Source organism: Thunnus thynnus, chromosome 14 (assembly GCF_963924715.1).
Source record: "Thunnus thynnus chromosome 14, fThuThy2.1, whole genome shotgun sequence".
In the NCBI taxonomy this organism is placed as follows: domain Eukaryota; kingdom Metazoa; phylum Chordata; class Actinopteri; order Scombriformes; family Scombridae; genus Thunnus; species Thunnus thynnus.
In genome coordinates, this window is record NC_089530.1 from 8,432,896 (window position 1) to 8,459,797 (window position 26,902).

A 26,902-nucleotide genomic window follows, 5' to 3' on the forward strand; every position below is an offset into this window, starting at 1 on the left:
ACATGGTAACCAGAGTGTGAGACCCACTTTGAATTCAAGAAACCTTCTTGTGCATGCTTTGAGATTGAGTGTCTGTCTGTCTTTGTCCATGTCCGTCCTCAGGCAGTACCTGGTGGTGGTGTTCAGAGACAAACCCCTGGAGCTGTGGGACATCAGGACGGGGACACTTCTCCGAGAGATGGCTAAGAACTTCCCCACCGTTACCGCTCTGGTACCTAGAAATGAACTCGCCTATAAAAACTTTTGGTCTATTTTAAGATGTTTCCCCTCGGGTGTTCAGATATTCTCATGTACGTTCACAGCTGCATATCTGAACACCTGCAGTTAACAAAACACACTGTCAGTGCTGGAGTAACATCTGTTGTTGACTTTTCCCTGTGGTAAATAGTCTCTTATACTTTGTGACCCTTTCCCTCGTCTTTTGTTTGTGTGGGCCATTTTAAAGATTAGTCTGAAAAATTTTGCCCAAGCTCAGCAAAGAACAGTGGCTTCATTAGGCCAGAGAAATGCTCATAAAAAAAAGAGTTATGTTGGACAAACTTTACTGTGGGGCTGTAAAATCTTCCACAGTGCAAATAAAACAGCCAGTAACCTTAATAATGCATGCTGGCCTCCCCCAGCCCCATATTGCTGTCTCATTTCCATATTGATTACAACCCCAAGACTCAGACTGCAGCCACGCTACTCCAGCAGTAAGACAGGAAGGTCGGGGGAAAATAGCTCTCATGTGTGTTTTAGTATCATTTATGTGAGCAAGTCACTTCCTCTTCTTCCTGTCTCTGTCTATCTGCTTTATGCACTGTAATGGTTTCCTGTTATGTCAGCAAATGTGTTTTTGTCTGGGTCTTTGTCTGGGTTTGTCACTGTAACTACTTCTGTTTGTGTGTGTGTGTGTGTGTGTAAACAGGAGTGGTCCCCGTCACACAACCTGAAGAGTCTGAAGAAGAAGCAGATGGCGGCGAGGGAGGCCATCGCTCGGCAGACGGTGTCAGACGCCGAGCAAAGTAGCGTCGAATCCTCAGTCATCAGGTCAACACTATAATCCTTCAGAAATTTGTTCCTGAAAGCCTTTAATCAGGATATTTAAAAAAAAACCCTCCTTTAGATAGGTGAGGAGATCCCTAAGGCAGGGTTAGACAAGTTTTCCAGACTGACACCAATGACTAAAATCCTCTCACACCAGCCGATATTGTTTTTCTTTCATTTCGAATTAAGAGGATTACAATAAAATGCTCAGTGAAACTAGCCATGGTCAAGACATTTTATCTGACATGCTGGTGTGTCCACAGTGTTATTTTGCAGGCAAATAGAGATCCTGTGTATTAGCAAAACAATATAATATTTTAAACACACATTTTGAAGCCACACTCCATGAATCAGTGGCTCAAAGCAGCGGCTTGTTTGTTCAGAAAATACACTGTGATTGACAGCAATGGAACACACAAAAAATTGAGACTTACTGTATTTTTAATTTCTGTTATTAGTATATTTTGTAATTCAACAGTTAATCATTCCTGTGTCAAAACAATTTCTTGATGTCTTGACCCGAATTCTTTCAAAAGTCAATCATCAAGTCAAAACGTTTTCCTCCATATTTGAACTCATGAAAAATAAAATATTCTCCAGCCACAAACACACATTGGCAGTGTGTGACAGTGGTAATGCTCTGCCACTGTCAGCAGCGTGCAAACTTAATTATGTCCAAGTCCAAGCCAAAATATTTCACACTGGAACAAATGCAAAAAAAAAAAAAAAAAAAAAACCCTGACATGTTGTGAATATCTGAGAAAATTATGTGTTTGTTTGATTTCTCCGCCACAGTCTCCTGCAGGACGCAGAGAGCAAGTCAGAGACGAGTCAGGCTATCTCAGCCAGGGAGCATTTTGTATTCACTGACACAGACGGGCAGGTCTACCACATCACTGTGGAAGGCAACACAGTCAAAGACGGAGCACGAATCCCTCCTGATGTGAGTCCAGAGACCACGGTTCTCTTTTTTTTATGTCTCTCTTTTCCCTTCATATCCTTCTGAACTATACTTCAAGGTCATGGAAGCAGACCTACACACAAAGCTATTCCAACCTTCATCATATCTCTCTCTCTCTCTCTCATATTAATTCAATATTTTGTTAATCCTCTATGTACACAGAGATCTAAATCTGTCTTTTCTTCTTTTCCGTTTACCCTGCAGTGATGTAGTGATATCTCCCATCACTGCTGCCACCTCTGACTTTCCTCTTTTCTCCCTCTATAAATATATCTATCTATCTAGCAAAAAAACGTATCGATACATCCTCTCAGTATCGATCCTGTCACTGTACTTCACCTGAACGCATCACACACCCATCCATCATTGTTTTTTTTAGATAAAAAACCGACTAGTCCACATTTTTCATTTGTTCTTTCTCATCTTCTTTTGTTCTCGCTCTGGTATCTTCTCTCACCGAGTTAGATGTTTTATGCAGTGTGTACTATTCTTTCTCCATGTCAAAGAGAATGGAAAGATTATAGCGAAGTGTTTCACATCAGCTGCTTCCTTGTTTTTGCAATCAAACATCTGCATTCTGTCAACATTTTACGTCCTTTCGGAGCTGAAAAGAAACACCACTTTCTGCTTATAAACCAGTGTCTGCGTTATTTTTTCCTCTATAAAGTTAAAGCTGTCATTCTTGCTCTATAACCAGTGTCCCTCAGGATTTTTTTCTTGTTTTGTTTTTACTGTGTGGGGGACATAGTTGTTGGATCCTCAACAAAACACAGCCAACCTAAATTGCTACACCGCATGCAATCAAGGTGAAGGTTTTCAAATAAATTCTACAGCTTATGTTTTTCTCCAAATTGAAACCTTTTTTTTTTTTTTTTCCTCCAGAGAACAAACAGCCAACCGAGTGTGGGTGATTTTGAGTGTGTCATCAGTGTGTCATCAGTTTGTCCCAGATAGTGTTTTTGCACGTGTTCTCTCCAGTGGTTGAGAGCGTGACTCAGTCTCAGGGTAGGAGAGACCGTTTCTGTATTTACCTGTAAAACATTTAACAGTAACCTAGCTGTTAATTCGCTTTGACAGCAAAATGGCCGGGACGGCAAACAGAAATAAGCTATTACTGGAGAAAGAGTTCCTTTTCACCTGGATGACTATAAGATGCAGGGGTAATATGGCAGCACTGGATGCCTTGATTACAAGTCAGTTTGTCACCAGTAAGAAAGAACCCCTCGGTAGTTAATTAAAGAAAAGTGTTACGTTGCCTAAGCATTCATTTCCCTCCCTGAGCACCATAAAATTGAAGCTATTATAAGTCTTTTAGAAGACTTTGACTTCAGGAACTTTTTTGGTTTTTTCATTATCACGTCGTGACTTGTACAGTAATTGTGTCTAGCTGAGTCATGATAAAGAGTAGGCACTGGTGGTGCCTTCTGTTGTTATGTTGTTGATGCCCACTACTTCTGTCAATAAAAAATAGGACACTTTCATACCTTAACACGCATATTTATCTATCCTTATTCCACGCTTTATTTTGAGATGCTTCAGCATCGTGTGGCATAATATTGATCGGTACAGTATTTGTAAAGGAAAGCCTCTATAGCATATGAAATTCTGAAGTCCATTTCCGAACAGCAGATTGGATTGTTTGGCAGTGTTTCGCTCGCTCCATACAGACAGACACTAGAGCTTTACCTGGGGATTTAAAGCCTTATCTTCATGACGGCTGCAAATTCATTGCTCAAAGATTTGCATACCCCAAAGGTTTCACAGTCCTTTCAGGATGATAGAAGATGTTCATATCTCTGTCAGGAAACCAACGGAAACTCTCCTAAAAAGTTTTATCCTATCATCCATTGCATACACACTGAAGGTGAGCTGACACTTTATGTCTTCACATCAGCACTCTTGTCTGGTGGCGCAGCCTTACTTACACCCAGCGGTGTCATGCTTGTTTATCACTCGGCTGCCACAGATATTTTCGATTCATTGTCCTGTTTTCCTTTACACTCAAACATGAAATGCCTGAGAGTATGAGGTTTTATAGTAGAAGGAAAAGGTGTATTTAATGCTGTTGGGATTGTACTTTTTTAACTCCCCGTTGATTTGCTGCGTTGAAGATTTGACTTGTGAACCTCACAGCATCATTTTTCTTGAAGTCTGTCCTTTAATTATATGGAGCATGATCATGGACTTCTGATGAATTTTTAAACGCTCACACAGGTGGTCTCATTACTTAGAGGGTACAACTACAATGATTCACTGATGAGGGCAGAGGATAGTAGGGCTTCCCCCTCAAAGTCGATGAGTTGAATCATCTGTTGCAGAACCTCAGTCGACTGAGATTCTTCATGTTGAGCAGTTGTTGTTTTTTTTGTCAGTCAAATCTTCAATTGCAAGTGTTTAATTTATTCATTTATACTTAAGATTTATTTATTTTATGTTTAATGAAAAATACAGTTGAAGAAGTTATTTCAAACCGGACAGTGCTGTGAATTCATTGAAAATTCAATTATTATTATTATTAGTTATTTTCATCTAAAAATAATTCCAATCTTAAATAATTACACTTGTTAATTTATTCTTGTTTCGATGTATTTATTAGTTTTTATGTTTTTTTATGTTTATTTTTAAATGCTCAAAGATATGGTCCCATGACTCTGTTGCATTTGACTATGTTAATGTGGTTGAAATCATCACTGAAGCTCATGCCAGTGGATTTTCTGATACAGACTATCTGCCAGATAGTCTTTAGGAAAAAAAGGAACGAATAGTCGAATCTTCATATTGAACAGCCAAATTCAATTCAATTGATGCAATTGTGAGTCGGGCACAGCCCTAGAGGACAGTAATTCTTACAATTTGTGTATGTAAATAGTAGAAAATAACCCAAACAGGCAGGTTGCCTAAAATAAAGACATGCTGTGAAAACTGTTAAATAGATGTTAAGTTTTACTTCAATAGCAGTTTTCAAATACATCACTTCACATGAGGACAAATGTGCAGCTCTCACTTCTTATTTTTTCTTCTCACTGCCTCTCATTAAATATGTTGCAGGGTAGTATGGGTAGTATCGCCTGCATCGCCTGGAAAGGTGACACCCTGGTGCTTGGAGACGTGGATGGCAATCTCAACTTCTGGGACCTCAAAGCTCGTTTGTCCAGGTAATGGCTTAGCTTTAAGATTTTATGCAAGTTTTTAGACCCTGTAGCTACAGTATTGTATACTACATTACTGCTGACCATTCTTCAAAACACTTTACACCTGCATGGGAACACAGAAGATGATAAACAGACTGTATTAACATGCAATAATAAAGTAACTTCAACAAAAATAAACCTAGCTAGAATGCTTATAGACTAATTAGCTATCTATGCACCCTGATGTTTCTTACTGTACAAAAAGAACGAAAAAATGTGCCTTAAGGAGAAAAAATAATCAGAAATCTTAAAATATACAGTAAAGTTTACATCAGATAATGGCTGGTACTGATATAAAACAAGTGCGCAGTGTCATAAATGATCTAAGATGTACTTGTTGTTGATGTTTTCAGGGGAATACCAACACACCGTGGCTGGGTGAAGAAAATTCGCTTTGCACCAGGGAAGGGCAACCAGAAGCTTCTGGTCATGTACACAGATGGAGCAGAAGTCTGGGACACCAAAGAAGTGAGGCTCCACACATTATGAATTCCCAGCATGCGTCACCTGATGGCACTGCATAACTCAAATAAAATGAAAGAATCTGCTACGGTCTGCAGGGTTCATAGCGGTGGTTTACGGTTTAACAGATTTACTGTGGCAGAAATAATGTGTTCCTGTAGCACTCTAATCACTAAAGCACCACAATATTGTGGTGGGGTATATTTTCCTAATGTCCTCTCTCAAACTAACGCTGTAGTATATTCACTGTAATAGTCCTGTTGTGTTAAAGAATCATTACAGTGTGCTGTACAAACACACATACACGAGCCCTAAAAGCTTTCCGCTGACATATATAAGCTCAACCATAGCAGGATGGATGATCCTGATTCGTCTAAGCGGCGTGCATCCACGCTTCTTCTCTAACTTTGTTTACAGAAGTTGCCGTCGTGCAGAAAGTCTTCTCTCTGCACAGTCTTCATCACACCTCGTCTATGAATCCTTCCAGCTATTTCCTGACCCTGTTCATCATTCGATCTAATGTCATTGACTGGATTTTATTTGTTTGTTATCTGTATCCACGCCAGCATATTTGTTAGGTAACCCAGCGGCAATGAGTGTAGAGAATTGAAGAGAGGATGAATGTGGACACGGATAAATACTCCGGTGTATTGAGCAGTGTAGGGTGGAAGGAGGTGGTCCCACTGGAGCTCTATTGTCTGGGTGGAGGGATGGGTTTTCTTTAGGGGAGCTGCGATAAGACACAGTTTTCAGTCCCCGGTCGTAAAAGCCAGACAACAGATGGATCAAGCTGCAGAGGGAAACAAGCAACAGCTATTGAGCGGGAAAGAGAGGGAGGAGCAGGAGAGAATGAAGGGGGAGAGGACGTGCAGGAGAAATCTCTAAAATGCTTCAACGCTCTGCTGACAGCTGGGTTGCACTAACTCTCATACAGCCCCATAAAAAGCCAGAGAGTGGTTTTTAGAACACCTCCTGAAAAGGCTGTTTGTCCACTGAGTCTTCCCTTCTGCGTCCTGCTGTACTCAACATAAATTAGTTTAGCGTGCTGTGTGGGCCATCCTCTGCTTTCAATCCAGCAGGCTGTTATTGAATCCAATCATCCCATGTTGTGTCTTCTTTGTGCAGAATACTGGTTCATTTCTCACCACATCCTCCTAGAGTTGGTGAAGATGCTTTTAAAGAAACTTTTAGGTGACAGTTTGAATTGAACTACCTCGGCAGGTCCAAATGGTCAGCAGCATGCGGATTGGTCGCAACGTGAACTACCGCATCCTAGACATCGACTGGTGCACATCAGACAAAGTCGTGCTGGCCTCAGATGACGGCTGTATCCGCGTGCTGGAGATGGCCATGAAGTCTGCCAGCTACCGTATGGATGAACAAGATCTGACCGGTGAGCCAGGGATGGAGGGATGAGTGTCATGTTTGTTTGTTTTTTTTAATTCTATGTAGGGAGCTTGACATTGAAATGAAGGTGTACTGCATAACAAGGTTCTGCTTTTTAAATGATTATTCAGTTACATAATGACACATGATGTAACTCTTCTCATGGTCTAATACTTTGCCCTGTTTGGTTTGTGGGGAATATGTCCAGATTCAGTGTGGTGTCCTTACCTGCTGATGCCCCGAGCTTCCCTCACCCTCAAAGCTTTCCTCTTGCTGCAGCCCTGGTCAGGAACCTTCACCATGGACATCACTCAAGTGTAAGTCTCACCGCTGAATAACTGACCCCAAAATATGTCCACTTGAGTCCCTTGAGTGTAACAGTAAGACAAACACATTCATTCAATTCAGAGTTTCTCTTTCACTTGACCTGCATGTGTTTGGACTGTGGCATCCGGGAGGAGTAAAAACATGTTATCAGCTTTATTTTTCATTTTCTTCTACTATGTGTGCACAAAGACATACTGTGAGAGAATATAGAAGAATAAAACAGCATGGTATGAATAGATGTTCATATTTTTTGTGCTATGAGTGCCCTGAGCCAGTCTGAAAGATCAGTATCGGGGCTGACCAATGCATTTTATAATGAATTCTTTCAGCTGCGTAAATCTCAATCCAATTCCAAACTGTTGTTTATTTCTAGCTCATTGCAGTTTGGTACACCAGCAGTAAAAAATTACCCATTATGCTCCATTGAAACACTGGCAGAATTCCCTAAAGCAAAGCATTGAGAGTGAACAGAATTGAAGTGAACAGAGCAGCACATTGATAGTAGCTAGTAGTTTCAATTATTGATATCCACATAGCCTGCACCAGCGATTGAGCAGAGCTGCTTCAGGTTAAACTGTATTTGAACCTGTGGACTGTACATTGTTGAACCTGGAGCTATAGACATGCAGTCTATCTTCAATTAAACCTTCCTGCCAGAGCTGTTACAGACTGACCTTTCGTCACAAATGTCACATAATGTCACATTAAACACTACAAATTCAGCTATGAAACATATCTAAAATTGTGTAGCTTCATCATAATTTCATAAGAAAAATTTCAAAACAGTTCCACTTTGCATTTGAAGCTTGTTTTAGTTCAGTTTTAAGTTACAAACTTATAATTAGTTGGGAGCAGGAATGGTCAAATAGTTTAAGCTAACCGTGTAGCGATATATGAAATACAAACTTGTTAATGGATCAAGAACAACAAATTGTTCTTTGGAATCAGGATGGATAAATTATTGCCAAACCACCCAAGCATTCAGTTTAACTTAATAAAAGAAAAAGCGCAATTTGCTAGTTTAAGCAACACCCCCATGTAAACAAGTCAACATGGGAGTCAACAGAGGCCATCCTGAGAGAGAGGGATTCTGTTTTTGTTTTTCAGACTGCTACATCTGTGTTTAACTATAGCCTGGTATAATTATGCCCTATTTAACTGAGCCCTAATTGCAGCACTGCTTTCTTCCATTAAACACACACAGCTGCCTTATCATAAGTCAGGCAGCGATATGAGCAGCACTCACAGGGTACTACCTGACCTCAGCATAAATGTTAAAATAGAGTTATCTATTATTGCATGACACCACAGATCGACTTCTCTTAACAAGCAGGTTCTCAGCTTCTCATTTAATATCAGGTCAGGTTTTATTTCAGGGAGACGTGGTGAGCCGTTTGACAGAGTTTGATCCCTCTGTTTCAGAGACTACAATGAGAAAGTTGAGATAAAAGGCCTGATCCAGGAGCAGCTCAACTCCTTGTCTAAGTGAGTTATTACGCTATTTCTCTTTAAAGTCAATGATTACATGCTGTAGCTCAACCTACAATATTTAATATTAATGTTATGATGCAAGCACCAACAATCAGATTTTGATGCATGTGAGTGTATGTGTGTTCGCTAGTATATCTGTCCCAAGTGTCAGTTTGTGTTTATGTACTTTTGTCTTGCAGTCAGAGACTCAAGGGTCCTTTGTATTTAGACAGCAGGCCCAAAGAGCATGTAGTCTGTGGGTTGACAGATAAGAGGAATCTTCAGTAACAGCCACACTGGGCCTGCTGTGTTTGAGAAATGGAATTGGCTCTTACTGCGTTTTTATTGTCTGTCTCTGATTGGCTCCCCAGTGATATGAAGAGTGTGCTACAGGACCCAGAGCTCAGCCTGCTGCAGCGCTGCCTCCTGGTGTCACGGTGAGTTACAACTCAGCATGGAGTTACAGTAAGACTGTTTGCTGTCTGCACAGACCTAACTGTTGTCATGAGGGTTTGCTGGTACCTCAGCACCATTATTTTAACATTCAGACAGTGCAGCTGTGTCAAAGACTCAAGAAAGACGAAGTTACTGAGTTCTAACAAAAGTTAGGAAAAGAAGAGCTGCTATGTTAGAGGTGGGCTGGAACCACAGACACTACAGAGTAATGTACTATTAATGAAGAAACTCAGAAGGCATCATAAACTTGTCTTTGACTTGGACTGAATATATTTGCTTCCAGTAATGTCTTCCTGTCTGTTCTTATGAATATTTTGTTCAGGCAATGGAGTGGGTCTATTTGTTACAATGAACTAAAGCCAATCTGTGTTGGAAGTTCAGCATATTCTTAGCCTTGTTGTTCACTGATTGATCAAGTCATCATTAAACTGAGCAAGACATCATTAGACGGAGCAGGACTATTTTCTCTGCGAGAATCTGTGTCTTAATGGTACACTTATAGGATAGACTCACAATTTTTCAAATCTGTCCCAAAACAATAGTTGGATGCTCAAATGAGCAATGACACATGTTTTTCTTGCTGTAATCATTCCTTCTGTTAATACTGACCATTAAGAGATCCCTTCATAATTGACTTACAATGTAAGTGATGGGGGCCAAAATCCACAGCCCTCCTTATGTGCAAAAATGTATTTAAAAGTTTATCTGATGCTAATATGAAGCTTCAGATGTCCAAAGTAGTCAAATCAAGTAGATATCTTTTAAAGTTAAAGTCTTTTTAGTGCCAAAGTCCCTCTTTTTGTTGTGATCCTCCCACTGCAGCTGAACAGGGAAACACTGTCCGTCGGGACACAAAGAGGGAATTTTATACTAAGATACTGTAACTGTGGCAGATATCCACTTTTATCCACTATTTGACTCAGACTGCTGAAGCTTCCTATTAACTTCAGATAAACTTTTAAATGCATTTTTGCTCAAAATGAGGATTGTGGATTTTGGCACCCATCACTTGTATGAACAGGAGGAATGATAACAGTCAGCAAAACCTGCTTCAATGTTCACATAGGCAACTAACCTTTAAAATTCCTCATTAAATTTTTTACAACTGTTATTTGGTAAATATTAATGTAGAAAAATAGATTTAATTTTGAATATGTAATGTATATAGAGTGAAAGATAAGCATGATTGATATAAGATTATGAGTCCAAAGTGCAGTACAATAATCTTATTTTTAAAATTGTCTGCCAGAACAATAGGGTTTATTTTTGGTGTAACTGTATAGCTGTGTATTCTCTATCTCCGCAAAAAAGCATGACATGAGAGTCGATGTCAGCAACTCTGATCTTGTCTGTGCTCCGGCTCTCATTTCCCTTGAGTATCTGACAAATCTAGAACAGCCAGTATGAGCAGAAATGCAATATTGCCTGTATGTTTGCATCTTGTTATTAAAGCCATGATTTACCTGGAAAGTCTAAAGGAGCCTATTTGCACCACCGTGAATACTGAGACTGTGCTCACACAGAGAGCTCGTGATTATGCAACGTCTCTCTGCATCCGGCCATCCAAGTTTTCACGCTATTGTTAATGTGGTAAGGTAACCTAGCAACAGCTGTGTGCCTGTGCAGATATGTTAAAAGGAGGGTGAAGGAAGTAAAAGACAGAAGAAAAGGCAGAAGGATGTGAAGAGGGGGTGGAGGAGAGCTTGCTGAGACAGCGAGGTGTGGGCTGGGAGATACAGGAACTACGGTCATTAGTGAGCAAACTACTAGGAGAAGGGAGCATGTCGATGATGACCTGCTGCTGTCTGCTGACGCTAAGGACTGCGCAATATTATTGTTGTTAGTTCTACCACCACATTCTTCTAGAGCGCCTAGAGCACTGGGTATGGATCTCAGGCACCGCGCTCAAATGGTTTGTCTCTTTCCTAGAAAGAGAACCTTTTCAGTTTCTTTTAGTAGATCATTGTCTGCCTCTTGTATGGTGTACCACAAGGAACGGTGCTTAGCTGTATTTTATTGTCATTATATATTACTCTTAAGCCTCATCGTGAAAAAGTGTCCTGTCCCTTTTATGCTGACAACACACAGTTGTACCTCCCTTTAAGTCCTGGTGTACCCAGCATGCTGAATCACCCGTTCGACTGCCTAAATGACATCAAACAATGGATGGCTAGCAACTTCTTAAAACTAAAGGAGAAGAAGACTGAAATTTAAATTTTTGGTTCCCCTGATGTTATTGAAAATATAATTTGCAACCTACGGTCACTCGCCAGTTATATCAAACCTTATGCTAAAAACAGCATTTTATTTGACCCTCATCATAAATTTAATGAACAAATAAATGCTGTTGTTAAGTCGTCTTTTTACCATCTTAGAGATTTAAGCAAAGTCAAGCACATATTTTCTTTTAGTGATTTTGAGACATTCTCCTCTTATCTGGATTATTGCAACGCACTGTATTTCAGAGTCAGTCAGACTACCCTGTCCAGCCTTCAACTGGTACATAATGCAGCCGCACGTCTGCTAACTAAATCTAAAAAATCATGCCATATTACTCAGATTTTAATGTCAGTGCACTGGTTACCAGTGAAATTTAGAGTTGATTTTAAAATTTTACTGTTCATTTTTAAAGCTGTAAACAGGCTAGCTCCAACATACATCAGACCTGATACGTCCTCACTGTCCTCCCAGAGCTCTGAGGTCATCCAATAAGCTGCTTCTTTCAATCCCAAACAGTTGTTTGAGGTGTAAAGGTGACTGTGCTTTTTCCATGGCCAGGCCCAAGTTGTGGCATAGCCTCCCTCTCCATGTTCGATCAACTCCCACCACTGAATGTTTTAAATCAAGGCTAAAGACCCATATATGTTTTTGTCATTGTCTGTGTGTCATTCGTAACTGCTCTTTACATTTTATTTTTCTCTATGTAAAGCACTTTGGTCAACCGCTAGTTGTTTTTAAACTGTGCTATATAAATAAACTGATTTAACTTGACTTGATTCAGACTGATGCAATGTTGTGGCAAACCGCAGGCTGTTTGGGGACGAGTCGGACCTTCACTTCTGGACAGTAGCGTCCCACTACCTCCAGTCCTTCGCCCAGGCTCGCCAACTCAGCGTGTCCACAGCAGAAGGTCAGGCTCAAAATGAAGGAACCCAGCAGTCACTTCACAACCATCTGGACATCTGCCATGATGTCCTGTGTGAGAGCTCTTACTTCCAGGTCAGTGAAATGAGGGAAGCAGAGAAAGTATTGGCATGTATTTTGTTGAATTTTCTCTCCTTAATAAACAGTAACAACACAGACAAGCACATGATCCCAGCAGTAAACGTTTTAAAAAATCCCCTTAGGAGTCTTGCAGACAGTTAGTATATTCAAGTCCAGCCATGCATCAGCCTGTCCCTTGTCATCCACAGTGTCAACAACATTGCCCCGGTCACACAGTACATTCCAATATTAATGTAATGTCATTGCGTATCTCCTCTGATGTCTCACTAAGCCCCGGTCTCTAAGGAAGCATTTCACAGTCTTAAGCTTTTGAGGTCAAATTTATCTTTCCAACATTTCCTCACAATGAATCTAGCTCACATAGGTTCAATTAAATAAAAATCCCTCTCTTGTTTGTGCCGTGTTGTTGCTCATATCAATACATCTCGCTGATGACGTGAAGCTTAAGCAGTGTACGAGGCCCTTGTAAACAATACCCTGAAAAAAAACTTTAATTATCAACCCAGTTTGCTCTGAAGAGTGTTAGAAAAGTTTCTTCAAAAGATGCACATTAATTGGTCATCCTCTGCTGTGTCTGCCAGTATCACTCTGTTGGTTGGCATGGCAGCCACGCATCCCATTGAACAGAGACTCTGCGTTGTGTTGCCAAAGGGAATGTGAAGATTTAAATTTTTTAGGTTTAGATTATTGTTTTGTCATTGTAATGTACCACACATTCTTTTTTGTGTGCTGACTGAATTTCCATGCAGCTGTGGGCTTTACATAAAAAGAATAAAGGAAAAAAAGTATGGGTAGTAATTAAAAAGTTTGCCCACTATGAGAGTGAAGAAAGGCATTATCTGGTACTTGGTAGGTCTGGTCTTTTCCCCCCCACAAGGCTGCACCAGAATACCAAAAGAAGCAGAGGAGAGAACATGTACCCTTTTTTGATGAAAGAAGATTTTCTAGTGAAGAAAAATGTCAAGTAGCTTTTAGCTAGCATTGAAGTTCGACGAAGCAGAATGTAAATGGACTGTCTAATTTCAGTCAGTAGTGGTCTTATTGAAAAGTTTCAAATGAGCCTGTTTTTTTTTTTTTTTCTTCTTTGAGTGTTTTTCATAGGTTTTTTATGGATTATGCTCCATTCTGTTTTTGTGAAAGTTCTACACCCCGTTAATGAGGGGCCACGCAGTGATCACAGAGTTAGGAGTTTTTCAAAGAGCTATCCCGACAGTATGCAGCCACATGTGACTCCTGTTGTCATAAAGCAGCTTCGGTGGCAGCAGCCTGACTGTAATTACTAATATCCAAGACTCCAATACAGAGCACACTGCTCTGAAGTTACTAAACTCATTTTGTATCTCTGCAAGGATTTATACCCACGGCTCTGACTCAGAAGAACTCATCATCATAACGTACAAAAAAAAATCAAGCTTTTGTATTCAATATAGATATATTATGTAGTAATGTAAGTGTGCACACACACACAGACACTCATACTATGCTATTATCTCTCACCTTATTGTTTCTTGTTCTCTCTCGAGTCCTCTTATAAAACTGATGAGCTCTTACACTTTGAAATATCTGTTGCTGTGTTCATGATTCATACCTATCATTTGCTCACTGGAAAAAAAATCTGAGCTCCCATCAGAGAACAAGTAATCAGACAGTTGGGAGAAAGCCAATGAAAGTCCCAGTGAAATGAAAAATTAATTTTCCTAGTTTTTAATCCTGTGTCCCTGTGTTAATTGTTCATATATCTCTTGTTATATGCCAAATATATGTCAAAAAGTCAATATTATAGTCTTTTTACATTAAAATCCCTGTCTTTTCTCTTCCTGTAAAAAGGTTTCAACTGTTTTATGACTCATCCCTCACTCGGGCATTTACAAAAGTTAATACAATCAAATGTGACTTTGGGCGAGTAGCTAGCCACACCGGTCATATAAAACAAGAGTTACAAATGTAACTAAGGTTCTATGAATCTGGATGACCGCCAGAGACTGTATGTAATACCTGGATATGCATCACGTGCATGTGCAGGAGTTCAAGACTAGGGATGGTAATGGTTAACCGTTAATCAGTTAACCGCCAAGAATATTTTTCACTGGTTACGCATGTTGATCTATAGGTTAACTTGCATACTAGGGTTTGCTAGGAGTTAGTTCAGTCGGTGCCAAATTTCAGTACCTTGTGGGTCTAAGAGTGAGCACAGCCCTGAAATAAGTGTGGGTGGGGCATGGGGGTCTGTGCATTAATGTTAACAGAGCTTGGTGCACGAAACAATGCCATTATTGAGAAGCACTACTCTGCTAACCTTGAATATCTCAATTAAGTGTAGACCTTTCTATCTGCCCAGAGAGTTTAGATCTACTGTCGTGACTGCACATACATCCCCCCGGATGCTAATGCTAAGCCATTAGCAAACAACAGACTGCACACTCAGCGGATGCCGAGGTGCTCTAGGTCTTGTATATTGTTAGGGGAGGGGTCATGCTAGTCACCTATTTCAGGCCAGACCAAAAATCCTGAACACAGAAATGGTGAAAAAAGTTTAACACTCAAACTCTTCAGTTCATTTTAACTAATGCTCCACAATTTAGTACTACATAGTTCAGTCTTTTCACATTATCAGCAGTTTTTTTCTAACAAGTATAATGTGTTTGAACAGAAATCTCTCATTTTCCTTTACACAGACTTTTATCTATATGTACCAAGCATACACTGCATCTCACTTAATCTCCCTCTCTTCTACACTCGTGTACAAGGATTTTATATATATATATACATATATATACATACACACACACACGCACACACATATATCTATCTATCTATATATCTATATATATATATATATATATATATGTGTTTGTGTGTGTGTGTGTATAATATACATATATGTTTATATAAAATTGTATTTTGTGTTTCTTTGAAGGAAGTTAACTTTAACTTATCACTACTTCACCTTACTGCTCAACAGAAGTTCCAGTTGGATCGAGTTCACCTGCAGGAGGTGAAGCGCTCCAGTTATGAACACACTAAGAAATGTGCTGACCAGCTCCTCCTGCTGGGTCAGGTAAGTACTACACTACCCATACTGCCCACACAATCATGGCTTTAAGGAAGGAGGCTGCAGATACATGTTGCATTCATATCATAAGGGAGTGACATTACATAAAGGTTCCTGCTCAAATGTTCAGTTTTCTCATAGTAAATATTTGTGATTAAGTGTTAATATCAGATAGACAAAATGTGTTTGACACCACATTTTGTTTTTAGCTGTCACATCCTTCTGATAGTTTAAAAGATATGCAATCTCTCTCCCTCAGGTGGTCTCTGTCAGACCATCTACTATCACACAAACACCTTCACACCCTTTAGCGGTGCACACATGCATATTGTCATAATGGTAAATAGGACCTATCCGTGCTGTTAAACCTAATGAAGCAAGATGGATGATAAGTGCTCCCTCTGTCCACTCTAACATCTCAGCCTGTGGGCATTGGAGTCACCTCTCTTCCCTCTCAATGTCACCACTCTCCCTCTAATCACAGGCTGCAGTGTGCAGGCTGTGTTGAAGGTGCAGTCTTTCAGTAAGCAGACAGGCAGAGGCCAGCCTGCACTGACCCCAGCATTGACTCCAGCCTTAATCTCCACCAGATGAAAAAGCATGATAATAAACATAATTTCCCCTTGCAATTCTGTCTTCTGTTCCTTCCTGCCTGAGATGCTAATGCCTTGTTTCTTTCTGTTACCTCAGTCATTACATTCTCATCTCTTTGTTCTTGCTCTCAGACGGACCGGGCAGTGCAGTTACTATTGGAGACTAGTGCAGACAATTCCAGCTACTACTGTGATTCACTCAAGGCCTGCTTAGTGACCACCATCACCTCCTCGGGCCCGTCCCAGTCTACCATCAAGCTAGTGGCCACCAATATGATCGCCAACGGCAAGCTAGCGGGTAGATTTTTATAGCCCTTAGCAACCTTTCTACTTTTATTTTAATGAGTACAAGCAGCAGTTAATGTGTGTGTCTGTAGCCTTGAAAGAATCTTAGAATATCTTTAAATCAGCAAAACTCTAGGCATTTCAAATGCACTAGATGTCTTTTGAATATATATTTTATCATAGTTGTCCTTAAAAAAAGGTTACAGTGATTTCTGTTAAACATTATTTATTATGCCTTTTTTTTCACAATCATTTAAAATTCTAAATGTGGATTTCTTTCACATATTGCATTATAAATGTGGCTACTGCCAGCAGATTTGCAGTGTATAAAGAAATCATCACACTGGTGTCACACTGGCAGAGTCGGATAGTGATGGGCCATCATTTCTCTATCTCGCTTACACAACTCTACTCCCCTTTCTGCATCTATCAGAGGGAGTACAGCTGTTGTGTTTGATTGACAAGGCGGCGGATGCCTGCCGCTACTTGCAGACCTACGGGGAGTGGAACCGTGCTGCCTGGCTGGCTAAGGTAACTCAGCATGACAGCGTCCATCAACAGGAAACATCAGATACTGTGTCATGTTTGGATAGTGTGTGAGTGGTGGGTGAATAAGTGGCTGTTCGGTGTGCTATGCTTCAATTCTCATATTTTCTGTAAATACAATTAAAAATAACAACAAAGCATTTATGACACTTACTGCCACAAAGCAGCATCCATTACAGCAATTGGAGTTTCATTGCCTTGAATGTGGCTGTTTTTTTTTTCCAGGTGCGTCTGAACCCAGCAGAGAGCTCAGACGTGCTGAAGCGATGGGCAGAACATCTGTGCTCCCCACAGGTCAACCAGAAGTCCAAAGCCATCCTGGTGCTGCTTTCTCTGGGCTGCTTTTACAAAGTAGGAGAGATGCTCCACAGGTAAGAAGTAGCTGTTATTGAAGACCGGTGCTCTTATGAGCTTAATGTATATTTGTAGACATTAGAAATTGAGTGATACGGTCTTGAAAATTATTGAATTTTAAAATTAAAAACACAATCCTTATAACTTACTTTGCCTGAGATAAATTCCACCCTGATAAATATATACATGCAAATACCAAGTTTCAGTCTTCAGTCTTTCAAATTCTATTTTATATCTTTACAGTACCTTTTTTTTTTTCTGTTGACTTCCTCTTCCTTTCCTCTCCTCTTCTTTCATCCACAACCATAACCACATGGGGCTTTCTCAGTGGTCTGACCCTGTATCTTTTACCTCCATATTGACCTGCTGTTGGTCTACCTGTTCTCCCCCTTGACAGCTCAGCTTCTGAAATGCCTTTATCAGCAAGAGCTCTCAGAGAGAATTAGACAGGCATCAGGACAACGGGGTTGATGTATGCATTACATGTGTCTTTCTCTTCCTCCCTCATCTCCTGAGCAGTATGAGGCACTTTGATCGCGCCGCCCTCTTCATTGAAGCCTGTCTGAAGTATGGGTTGATGGAGGCCAATGACTCTTCCAATATCCTTTTTGAAAACTCATTACTGTACGCTGAGGGCCATTGATAACCAGAGATGTAGCTCCACTGCTAACTCTGTCTGTCTCTGCTATAGATGTGCACTCAACAGCATAGAGCTTTTTCATAATGAAGTTCAATTTAGTTCCTCCACAGAGCACATCGAGCTACGTCTCACATGTTCCCAATTGCCAATATCACACTCTCGTCACAGAGCTCGGTTAAGCTGCAGACTCATGACGGGACTTTTAAAATCTAGACTTTGAATCATTTTGTATCACACTTCTGTGAACCAGATCTCAGTTTGAGTTTGACCCATTTATAATAAATCCAACTTTGATTTTAATTTTTTTTTAAACAAAGGTATGTAATATTTTATTTTGTAATAACTTTATTCTTAACTTTGTCCATCCTCTACAATGTAGATATTAGTTCACAGTTTAACCAGTTTGTATTTTGTTTCTATTTCTAAATATGTTAAGTTTATACATAAAGGAAAAACATGGTGTCACACTGTTAATGTTACATAATTGAAATGATATTGTTGGTAGATATTAACTTTATAGTGAACTATAGTCTTTTTTTATCAGCCACATTTCTTAATGCTAATATCCTATAGTTTTATATTAGCAATGAATAATACACAAAAACAGAACAGAAAAAACAAAAATACCGAAAACATTCAAAATGGGAAATACCCTAAAACAATATTTTATCTAGAAGGTATAATTAATGTTCCTACAGTGAACTAGAAGACCTCTCTTTTGGCTTGTTCATTTGTAAAAATTGGTTTGTAGCCACTGAAGTGAGTTATGATTTTTGGGGACCAGACCAGGAGCAAACTCAAAAAAAGTTTGCGCCAGGCTCTCTTGTAAGAGAGAATTGTTAGGGTGTGATTTATGAACAACAGTATTTCAGCAGGAATATTGTTTTTTGGTTTTTTTTGGAGATAATATCTGCTTTTGTTCCATTTTTGTTGTAGAAGTACTTTTTAGAAATATAGGCTGGTGACACATTAATGGAAAAACCAAATGAAGATCCCTATTTTCCTGACAGTGGGCTCAAGCAAAAATGCAAGCTCAGTCCCCAGGAACAAGCACTAGTGTTGACCAACTAATGTTTGCCGTTTTGGTGACCATCAGCAGTAGTGCAAACAATGTGCAGGCTGAATACACTCAGTTTCCTTAAGTTAAAGCTAATGTAGCCTTATATAATTCACATAAACTGCTCGGTGACCCCTTGTAGCCTCTAAGGAAGCATCTGCATTCATTATGTTTCTTTTACTTTAAGTTGTCACCTGTTTGCATGTGGACATTTTGATGGAAATCATGTTGTTAAAAGCACTACTTGCAGACCTCCAATCAACTTCAGTGGATCAAAACTGGTTAGTTTTGATCCACTGAAGTTGAAGTTGAAACCTTTTTGGGATGTAAATCTTGACAACATTCATCTAGTGATGCTCTGCTTTGGTAGTTAAAGAGTGTGAAATGAAATAGAAGAATATTTTGGAGAGATAGCTTTCGTTGGCATACTGTGTGTTTTATCTCCCGTGAAATATCATGAGTTCTCCTTGACCTGTGTTTTCACATAAGCTTATTGAAGCTGCATTTTTGGACTATGCACGGCTGCTCCGCACGCTGGGACTGCGGGAGGGAGCTGCTCTGTGGGCATCGCGTGCTGGCAGCGCTGGGGAGCAGCTGATGGAGGAGCTGTTCCAGGGAGAGGGAGGTGTGGCAGAACCCATTCTTGGCGAAGAGGAAGTTGAGCTGGGCCAAGAGAGCACGGAGTGACCCTCGAGGTTGGGAGGTTCGGGGGAGAACGGATGACATGCTCTTCGTTCAAATCAAGAGTTGGGCATTCAATTTAACTTCAGTAACTTTACTATAGTGTAGGGAATCCAGGAGGAATCATGATCATCAAGACATGAGAGATGAGGAGCATCCTCCATGTGAAGTTGTCAGTCTGTCACTGGAGTATGCCCGTGTCTGTGGCTGTAATGAGTTTGACATTTCCTAATGTTTGGTATGACCAGTATGTGTTTGTGTGCATTTATGTATGCATGTAACAGCCCCAAAAGAAACACGTTTATCCTCATTCCCCCAACAAGGGAAGTAATATACATTGTCATCCACCTTGATATAAATCTGTGTTTTTGTTAGTTAATGAACTTAACTCATTTGATTTTTTTTTTAATGGTTGCTTGTTAAGCTTTATTTCACGTGCCTGTATTAACTTCAAAGTACTGTTGTAGCTTTACAGGTTTAGATTTAATTTGCCTTTTTTGCGGAATGTGGCACATTGAAAATATCCCCAAATATCCCTACTTCATTTTGAGAATGCACTGGCATCGTAGAAGGCTTCACTTACCAGCAGCCTACTCCATGACTGAATTCCAAAATTTTGCACTTTTGATTTAACCAAAAACACCACTTTATTTGAATGATAATTTATGTGACCTTCCATGTTACTGAGACATAATATTGCTCTAGACAGACACATAACAGACCGGATGTTTTTGTCCTCAGCAGGTGGTGCTGTATAAGTGAGTGACCAAAGCCTGCTTCAGCACAAGCCTCTGCAGCTGCAACTGTGGGATGGCAGTAAGATTTGTTAGCTAGGCCACCATGCACTTATTAGTTACTTATTGGTATACTGCCTCCCTGAACACAGAGGGGGGGAGGCTGACCGCTGCCATCTTAGTGATCCCATTTAATTAGCTTGTGTAGAGAGTTCGGTGCAGTTAAATAGATGTGTTTTTCATTGATTCATTCCACTCATCCAAATGGAATTTTTAATTTTCTACTTTTATGAAGACTTGACAGGATATTTGCTCCGTGTATTTCCTTGATGTTTGTATAATGAGGTTGTTCTCTGGCGTGTGTATTAACAAGAAGAGCTGTCAAAATGTGTTGTAACTCATTTTAATCAGACCTCTGATGGATCATTTACGCACAAATAATAATCCCTGCTGCTCCCGCTGTTGCTCGTCAAAATTGCAAACCTGACACGCAGTTTGGGAAATGGTTTGTACTCGGCGCCATGGCTCCTCCGCCTTGCTGTTGCCTCATTTTCACTTATTAAATGTCTACTGATCATCAAAATCATCTGTATGACAATGCAAAGACTTTGTATGCGCGGTGGTTGTGTGTTTAATTGCCTTGTAATGTGTTTTAGTTGTCCTGAAACAAGACAGTAACTCCATCCGCGGGACCTTTAGTGTGTTATTGTGTTTCATAAACACGTCAGTGCTGTTTCTCTTCTGTGTAACAGTGAACCCCAGGCAGTGTCACTATGGCAACCCAGGCCTATTTTAGGGGACAACATATTGTTCCTTTATATCCATTTCACATAGTCCCACTAACATACTGTATCTCATCCAGAGCTAGCATAGATTCACACAACTCAACGGATAATCAGCTGTAGTTTCCCTGATGCTGTGTGTCCTCCTCCAATCACATCATGCAGTATTGTGAAGCAACATGTATTGTACTGCCTCCTTATGATTAGGCATTAGTTTGATTAACACTCGCTGCTTTCTTTATACTTAGATGAACTTTACAAATAACGCTCTGTTCAAAATTCAGGCATGTAGCCAAGAGAGAAGACATGCCTTAAACGGTGTATTTTCATTGTAATCAATCATTGTAATGGTGTCAAAGTTCAGCCTTTTTTTTCCATTGTTCTCTGTTCATGGTTTACACAGTGATCCTAATGCTTTAAGCTATATATATATTACAAGAGAAAAAAAAAAAGATTTATGTACATATAGATGGCAATAAAAAAATCAATATTATTATCATTTATATTTTACGTGTGTTTCATGTGTGAAGAATGTTGACACAAGAGGGCACTCTTACCTCTCTAAAGGAGACAGCAGGCTCAGTGGCTGTGTTTTTGCTTTTTAATGGCAGGCACTCTGTTTGAAAAGACCTGTTATATCAAGTGCCCTTTGCAATTATCCTCTTTTATTTCAAGCCAGGTAGATAGAATTTGAATGTTGGTTCATTTATCAAACTGTCTTAAAAGTGAATCCGTTCCTGCATGCACTGCTTCCGCAATTAATTACTTCTTTTCTGCTCAGAAGGAGGGCTAACAGCTGGCTTCAGCTCGCTGCCCAGGTCTAACCGTCTCGCTCTTTTCTTCGCCTCAGATTTATTCATTGACGTGTATTCTGTTTCTTCTCTCTCTCTCTATCTTGCAAAAAACTAGAGCACAAAGAGAAGAAAACCAGTCTGAAACAGAAGGCCACACAAATGACTTGATTGTGCTCCTTTAATGGCTTAATGAATAACTGCCGGGGAGCTGATCCAGCCGTTACAGCCAGGTCATCAGTATGCAGGGCCTTACGGGACTTCTTTTCTGTTCCACTGCTTATACATTACGCTACCACCCAGCTAGCCAAATGGCTCTGATAACAACTCCCATCCAACCATTCTTCCTTGTCAGTTCCACCTTCCACCATACATGTGCTTCAAACCCCTTTTTCTGTCCATCTCTGCTTTTCCTCCGCCTAAAGAAAACAGGCAGAGAAAGGAAACGCCGTGCCAACTCATGTTCTTGCTGCACCCCACCTCCACTAATTTCCTGGAAGGCTTGTTTCCATCTGCTGCTTGGCTTTCACCTCTTCAGTACCCCTCCTGAAATAAGATTTAAAGCGGTGTCAGAAGCCCAAGATTGAGTGTGTTTGGATCCAGAGCTGTGAGGAGCAATTTAACAGATGGAAATCACTGGCCCTCACTGTTTCACACTGCATACAACGAGAATTAACAGCAAATCAATTGCATACAGTAGTCTGACTGTCACGCATTCTCAATCATCTGTATAAGCAGCCATCGAACCGGGCCCTCTATGAGCAGCAGGCGGAGGCAGGGCCAACACTTCCCCAGTCTGTGTGGTAAAGAACGTGAAGAACAGCAGGTCATCCAGTTCCCATGAGCATGTTCTCATCCAGGGCTGACAGATAGCTCTATCCAGGATGGGCAGGTCTAAGCTTGCTCGAACAACTTACTGAAAGCCCACTGTCTCTTCCTCTGTGTGACATGTTTTCCCGTTTGTTTTTCCCCTCCTCGCTGAGGGTTACCGCTGAGTTCATTCCTCATTTTCTCTGTAATTATCCCACCTTCCATTGGACCATTCTTTATGCAGTTCACACCCCAGGTAGTGGAATTATTTTGGGTTGAGCGGCTGCGCATTTATGAGGATAATTATTTGTCTAGGTATGTTGATTTCTGTTTCATTTTTTTGTCCTTTTGACCTACAGAATATCATTACATTTACATCTGAATTCACCTGCATCATATTTGATAGGTTTTTTTTAAAAATTCTTTTTAACGTCTTCATATCACTGTAATGGTGACACTCTTCTCACCTTCCTCCACACTGTTATCACTCCGCCGAGAACCTGATCTACACATGTAAAGGTCATATCCGTTTCTCTCACACAGTCACTCTCACCTCTACATCACCTCCCCTCGCCCATATCTGGGGGTATCGCCAGGCATGGAAGGAACCCACAGGCCTGATCTCATCTAATACCTGCAGCCAGCCACTCCTTACACTGGTTAGAACTGATTTCCTTCCGTCCTTTCAGCTTCTGCTATTGGTTGAGCTCTCTGTTCCCCCTGATGTTTGTGCATTCTGGTTGGTTGCAAAGTGCTACTGGGGCCCTTGCTGGGGGCTCCAGGTGATGTTTATGTTGAAGGTATTCAGGCCCCCAGCTTTATCTGATTCCATTTAGATGAATGTCACAGTGTTCAGCAGACCATGGCCTCGCCTCACCACAACACTACACTCCTCCCCCATTTAAGAAAGCCATGAGCAAGAGAGAGTTAAGGGGGGACGAGTGCTAGACGGGGGGCAGCATAGGGGAACAACAGGATCTGTGGAACATTACCACTTGATGACAAACTCTTATCAGCTCCCGGTAATGACTTGTGGACAGGATAATCTTTTTAAAAAGCTCTTGCTATCTCTAAAACAGCTCTTTTGTGGCTTCCACGTGTGCATGTTGCGGTCAAGGCTGTTATTTACAAAAGCAAAGACAAAATCAATGAGTGCATTGTGTCAGGAGCGTGGAGCGGCCTCTGTCGACCACTGCAGTGTGGTCTGCAAATCCTGGGCAGGCTTTTACACAATGCTAAGCTCCTAATTCCCAGAGAATGATCACTGTTTTGTGTGTGAGAGAGAGACAAACAATTAGCTAACAAGGTTAAGACTCACGCAGACAATGGAATGTGCTGACTTCATTGGATTGACACACCTATTGCACCAGGGGAAATTTCCAAAATGGGAGTATGGGAGGTTTATCTGATGAAATTAATGCCATGTATAATAGAAAATCCTCACTGCTCTGTCTACAAGCCAGACAGGCACGGCTGAAAGATCCCCGCCGCGACTGCTGTTGACAAAGCTAAAACCACATCCAGACCCTCTGGTGACTACATATGTGTTTATGTGTAAATAATAAATAGATGCCGCAGACAGATCCGATTAAGGACTGTGAAGTGAATTAATAGCAACTACATAATAAGGTGGCGAGAGATGAAGAGAGAAGAGGCCTAATGAACACTTAACCAAACATTACACCTATTATAGGGAGGAGAAAAAGTTAAGCCAGGCCTGTTGTGTGCAGACACGACGCCAAGGACCTAGAAATCCAAGCTATGCCTCTGGTTGACCCCAAAATGTGTGTGTGTGTGTGTGTGTGTGTGTGTGTGTGTGTTTTAATGGCTAGCCATGAGCTAATAGAGATGCCACAGATGCCCCTGCTACAGTAAGGCCCTCCCCAGGCTAATTGCCACTGTCCTTTGGGAGATTAGCACAGGGGAAGGCAGGGATGATTATGAAGGAAATGGCCTCTTATAAGCTGCTGTACACTCAGCCAGCCGGGCCCAGGACTGCAGAGACGGGGGTATTCCCTTTCATCGGCGGACAGTGGGAGCCAGGAGAGGATGTAAAGGATACCTGTGTTGCAGCTGACCCATTTCCTGTATTGCTGGTTGTGTATATGTGCATGCATGCATGTTTTCTGGAGTTGTATATGATCCTGTGTACCCACGAATATGAGCTGGGTGTATGAACATACACAGCTATCCCAGTTTAACTGCCCTGGCCTCTTTCCTGTGAGTGCAGAGAGACTATCCTGCTGTGCTCGGGTCTCTCGTGGAGCGGCGTGTTTTTGTTTCTAGTCAAGCAGAGTATGTGAGTTTCCTCTCTGTGTAGTCCAACCGGACACACTGGGCCTGTGTGTGAGAGCGGGGCCATAGGGGACACTGGAGGCTCAGGAGTGGTGGGCTGTTTTGCTGCGGCCCGTGCAGGCCTTCACTCCTGGGGATAAGCACGTGCTACACTGCCAAGAGAGAAGCAGGTCCAGGCCCGGGCCTTTCTCCTGTGGTTTTCAAAGGAAAACATCCGCCATGCAGTTAGAATCACAGTAGAGTCATATCTACAGTATGAAACTATAAGCTTTGTCTTATGTCTCTGTTCAGTTCAGACAACTTCCCTGTACCAGCTGTATACAATACCATGCCTTGATAGAGTATGTTCTCACCGGATGAATAACAACATTAAAGTGGAGCTCCGGTCAAAAATTTGTTTTTCTGGCTTTTCTTCTTGTTTCTTCACTTGGATGTCTGAGCTTCACCGTGCAGAATGACTGTTTTTACATTCATCTGCTGAAGGAGGAAAGTTTCTCTGTTCTCACCTTAAATCTGAGTTAAAGGTGTGTACCTATTAGCATGATTTGTGACATCACAACTAATATGGAGTCAATCAAGGGCCAGTATGCAACTTACACAAGTGTGATGTTTAAACTTGAAGCCTCCAGTGCAGATACACTGAGAATAGACTTTACAGTGAAGTAGGAGACATCTTGTGTCCAGCAGTTAAACTTTTGAAATGAACAATATTTGCATATTCATAGATTCTGGATTTTTCAATGAGGGAGACAGAGTACATGTCAATTTAAAGATTTTTTGTAAGGTAACTGAACATTTTTTATGGAAAAAACATGCCAGTCACAATTTACTATTCCAAGCAGAGGATTTTATATGTCCTAAAACATGTCTGGAGAGGATCTATTAGTACTTAGAAAAGCTACTGTGCGTGCTAAAATCATTTGATTTTTGAGAGTTGGATTGATGGGTATTGCTGTCCCACAATGCAACACACCACAATAATAGAAGGGCTACTTACAACTGGAAAAAAGTGAAAAAATGTGTATGGTTATGTTACAGCGCATGTGCAAATGAACATATAAAATGATGATCTTTTTTTTTTAAGTTTTCCAAAGTTGCCCTTTGATTGATGTCATTGAGTGCACACCTTGTGTCTTCTCTATTAACCAAAAAATGTAATGTTCATTCATATTTTATACACAAACTAAGAAAATAGTGCACTGTCAAAATTAGTTCACTGTACTTTACTATTAGCGTGGGACTGATGTCTATTATGATTCCACTAGGGGGCGGCAGAGACCTGGGGAAAAGGTGTGAAATGTGTGACATTGAGTTGCTTCCTTCTGCAGCACATCTCTTAATTTAGTTTGCTGAATTAAGATTCTCCAGACCAGTTTCTATATGTGTCATTAGAAATTAGAAAATAGTTTGTATTGTAGATGTGAGCAATTAAGATAATGAAAATTATTGATTTAATGATTCTATTCAGATTACTTACCAGCAGTTTACAGCATCATCCTTTTTAATAAAATGCTTTATGCTTTCCAGTAAACTATTTTAATTTATCTCATTGACTCATTCCGTCAAGTCAGGTCAACATGTGATTATATTTTCCCAGGACACTAACTAGGCTGCACAATCTTTGTTTGAATCCCATTGAAAAGAATCACATTCCAGTGTGTCTGCGGTGTGTTAGTGGGTCATGCAGTGAGAGAGCCAACCAGAAGTTGCAGGTCCATTTCATAACAGCTTGCTGTGTTTGTGCATGGCGGCGCCATGTTCCCCGTATCACCGAGACA

The 26,902-nt window shown here is 40.7% G+C and overlaps 1 protein-coding gene across 1 annotated transcript in view; it reads left to right on the forward strand.

The window, feature by feature from the left end:
- The window catches only part of wdr11 (WD repeat domain 11), a 57,904-nt gene extending 36,173 nt beyond the window's left edge, over positions 1-21,731 (forward strand). Inside the window, exons 14-29 of the mRNA XM_067609618.1 lie at positions 103-211; positions 908-1,029; positions 1,822-1,969; positions 5,036-5,142; positions 5,532-5,646; positions 6,862-7,033; positions 7,235-7,343; positions 8,776-8,838; positions 9,195-9,260; positions 12,309-12,498; positions 15,467-15,562; positions 16,282-16,447; positions 16,868-16,965; positions 17,206-17,351; positions 17,854-17,933; positions 19,516-21,731. Coding sequence (XP_067465719.1) covers positions 103-211; positions 908-1,029; positions 1,822-1,969; positions 5,036-5,142; positions 5,532-5,646; positions 6,862-7,033; positions 7,235-7,343; positions 8,776-8,838; positions 9,195-9,260; positions 12,309-12,498; positions 15,467-15,562; positions 16,282-16,447; positions 16,868-16,965; positions 17,206-17,351; positions 17,854-17,933; positions 19,516-19,718 — 1,990 coding nt within the window. The 3' untranslated portion in view covers positions 19,719-21,731. The remainder of the gene's footprint in view (positions 1-102; positions 212-907; positions 1,030-1,821; positions 1,970-5,035; positions 5,143-5,531; positions 5,647-6,861; positions 7,034-7,234; positions 7,344-8,775; positions 8,839-9,194; positions 9,261-12,308; positions 12,499-15,466; positions 15,563-16,281; positions 16,448-16,867; positions 16,966-17,205; positions 17,352-17,853; positions 17,934-19,515) is intronic.
- The last annotated feature ends 5,171 nt before the right edge of the window (positions 21,732-26,902 follow it).